The sequence below is a fragment of the Oncorhynchus nerka genome, linkage group LG14 (assembly GCF_034236695.1).
Source record: "Oncorhynchus nerka isolate Pitt River linkage group LG14, Oner_Uvic_2.0, whole genome shotgun sequence".
In the NCBI taxonomy this organism is placed as follows: Eukaryota; Metazoa; Chordata; class Actinopteri; order Salmoniformes; family Salmonidae; genus Oncorhynchus; species Oncorhynchus nerka.
In genome coordinates, this window is record NC_088409.1 from 98,692,599 (window position 1) to 98,694,387 (window position 1,789).

The 1,789-nt window shown below is 59.2% G+C and overlaps 1 protein-coding gene across 1 annotated transcript; it reads left to right on the forward strand.

Moving 5' to 3' along the window:
- Positions 1–285: 285 nt before the first annotated feature.
- On the forward strand, positions 286–1,488 carry LOC135575077 (basic salivary proline-rich protein 1-like). Its single transcript, XM_065027239.1, has 2 exons — positions 286–417; positions 811–1,488. The coding sequence occupies exons 1-2, from the start codon at positions 286–288 to the stop codon at positions 1,486–1,488; spliced, it is 810 nt and encodes a 269-aa protein (XP_064883311.1).
- The last annotated feature ends 301 nt before the right edge of the window (positions 1,489–1,789 follow it).

The window sequence follows — 1,789 nt, forward strand, 5'->3', positions numbered from 1 at the left end:
GACTCAGACAGGGGGACTCAGACAGGGGGACTCAGACAGGGGACTCAGACAGGGGGACTCAGACAGGGGGACTCAGACAGGGGGACTCAGACAGGGGGACTCAGACAGGGGGACTCAGACAGGGGGATTCAGACAGGGGCGGACTCAGACAGGGGGACTCAGACAGGGAGAGAAACAGACCGGGGGACTCAGACAGGGGGAGAAACAGACCGGGGGACTCAGACAGGGGGAGCAACAGACCGGGGAATGCAGACAGAGGGGACTCAGACATGGGGGGACTCAGACATGGGGGGACTCAGACAGGGGAACTCAGACAGTGGGGGACTCAGACAGGGGGACTCAGACAGGGGGCAACAGACCGGGGAACTCAGACAGGGGGACTCAGACCGGGGGGGTGACAGGCGCGGGGGGGGAGAGGTGAGAGCAAAAATAATTTACAGTTTTTCACAACTGTTTACACACTAAAACTAATGCCGGAAATCCACCAACAGATGATTTAAAACCCCGCCACCTTCCATTACATCAGAGTGAGTTTATCAACCACCTCCTGAACTCCGGATGAAGCAAATCTACAGATTCCCGTTTGAAAGGAATTCCCAAAGAGTGAAGGATAAACTGTACGAATATACATCAAGTTTGTAATGCACTAGTATTACATTCTTGAGACATTAGAGACTCATTGATGTTGCCAGCGAACTCTACTGTACAGCACCTATAGTATTTACTGTCATTTCAGAGAATCATGGATTTGGATACAAGTCCCATCCCCCCAGGAACTCCCCAGGAACCCATCCCCCAAGAACTCCCCAGGAACCCATCCCCCAGGAACTCCCCAGGAACCCATCCCCCCAGGAACCCATCCCCCCAGGAACCCATCCCCCAGGAACTCCCCAGGAACCCATCCCCCAGGAACTCCCCAAGAACCCATCCCCCAGGAACCCATTCCCCCAGGAACTCCCCAGGAACCCATCCCCCAGGACCTTCCCAGGAACCCATCCCCCAGGAACTCCCCAGGAACCAATTCCCAGGAACTCCCCAGGAACCCATCCCCCAGGAACTCCCCAGGAACCCATCCCCCAGGAACCCATCCCTCCAGGAACTCCCCAGGAACCCATCCCCCAGGAACCCATCCCCCATGAACCCATCCCTCCAGGAACTCCCCAGGAACCCATCCCCCAGGAACTCCCCAGGAACCCATCCCCCAGGAACTCCCCAGGAACCCATCCCCCAGGAACTCCCCAGGAACCCATCCCCCAGGAACTCCCCAAGAACCCATCCCCCAGGAACCCATTCCCCAGGAACTCCCCAGGAACCCATCCCCCAGGAACTCCCCAGGAACCCATCCCCCAGGAACTCCCCAGGAACCAATTCCCCAGGAACTCCCCAGGAACCCATCCCCCAGGAACTCCCCAGGAACCCATCCCCCAGGAACCCATCCCTCCAGGAACTCCCCAGGAACCCATCCCCCAGGAACCCATCCCCCCATGAACCCATCCCTCCAGGAACTCCCCAGGAACCCATCCCCCAGGAACTCCCCAGGAACCCATCCCCCAGGAACTCCCCAGGAACCCATCCCCCCAGGAACCCATCCCTCCAGGAACTCCCCAGGAACCCATCCCCCAGGAACTCCCCAGGAACACATCCCCCATGAACCCATCCCCCAGGAACCCATCCCTCCAGGAACTCCCCAGGAACCCATCCCCCAGGAACCCATCCCCCAGGAACTCCCCAGGAACCCATCCCCCAGGAACTCCCCAGGAACCCATCCCCCAGGAACCCATCCCCCAGT

Excerpts from the sequence above, each read along its gene's own strand:
- LOC135575077 (XM_065027239.1), top strand. The coding sequence starts at position 286 with ATGGGGGGACTCAGACAGGGGAACTCAGACAGTGGGGGACTCAGACAG. Across the intron at positions 418-810 it reads ACAGGCGCGGGGGGGGAGAG|GAACCCATCCCCCAGGAACT; the intron begins GTGAGAGCAAAA and ends AGAACTCCCCAG.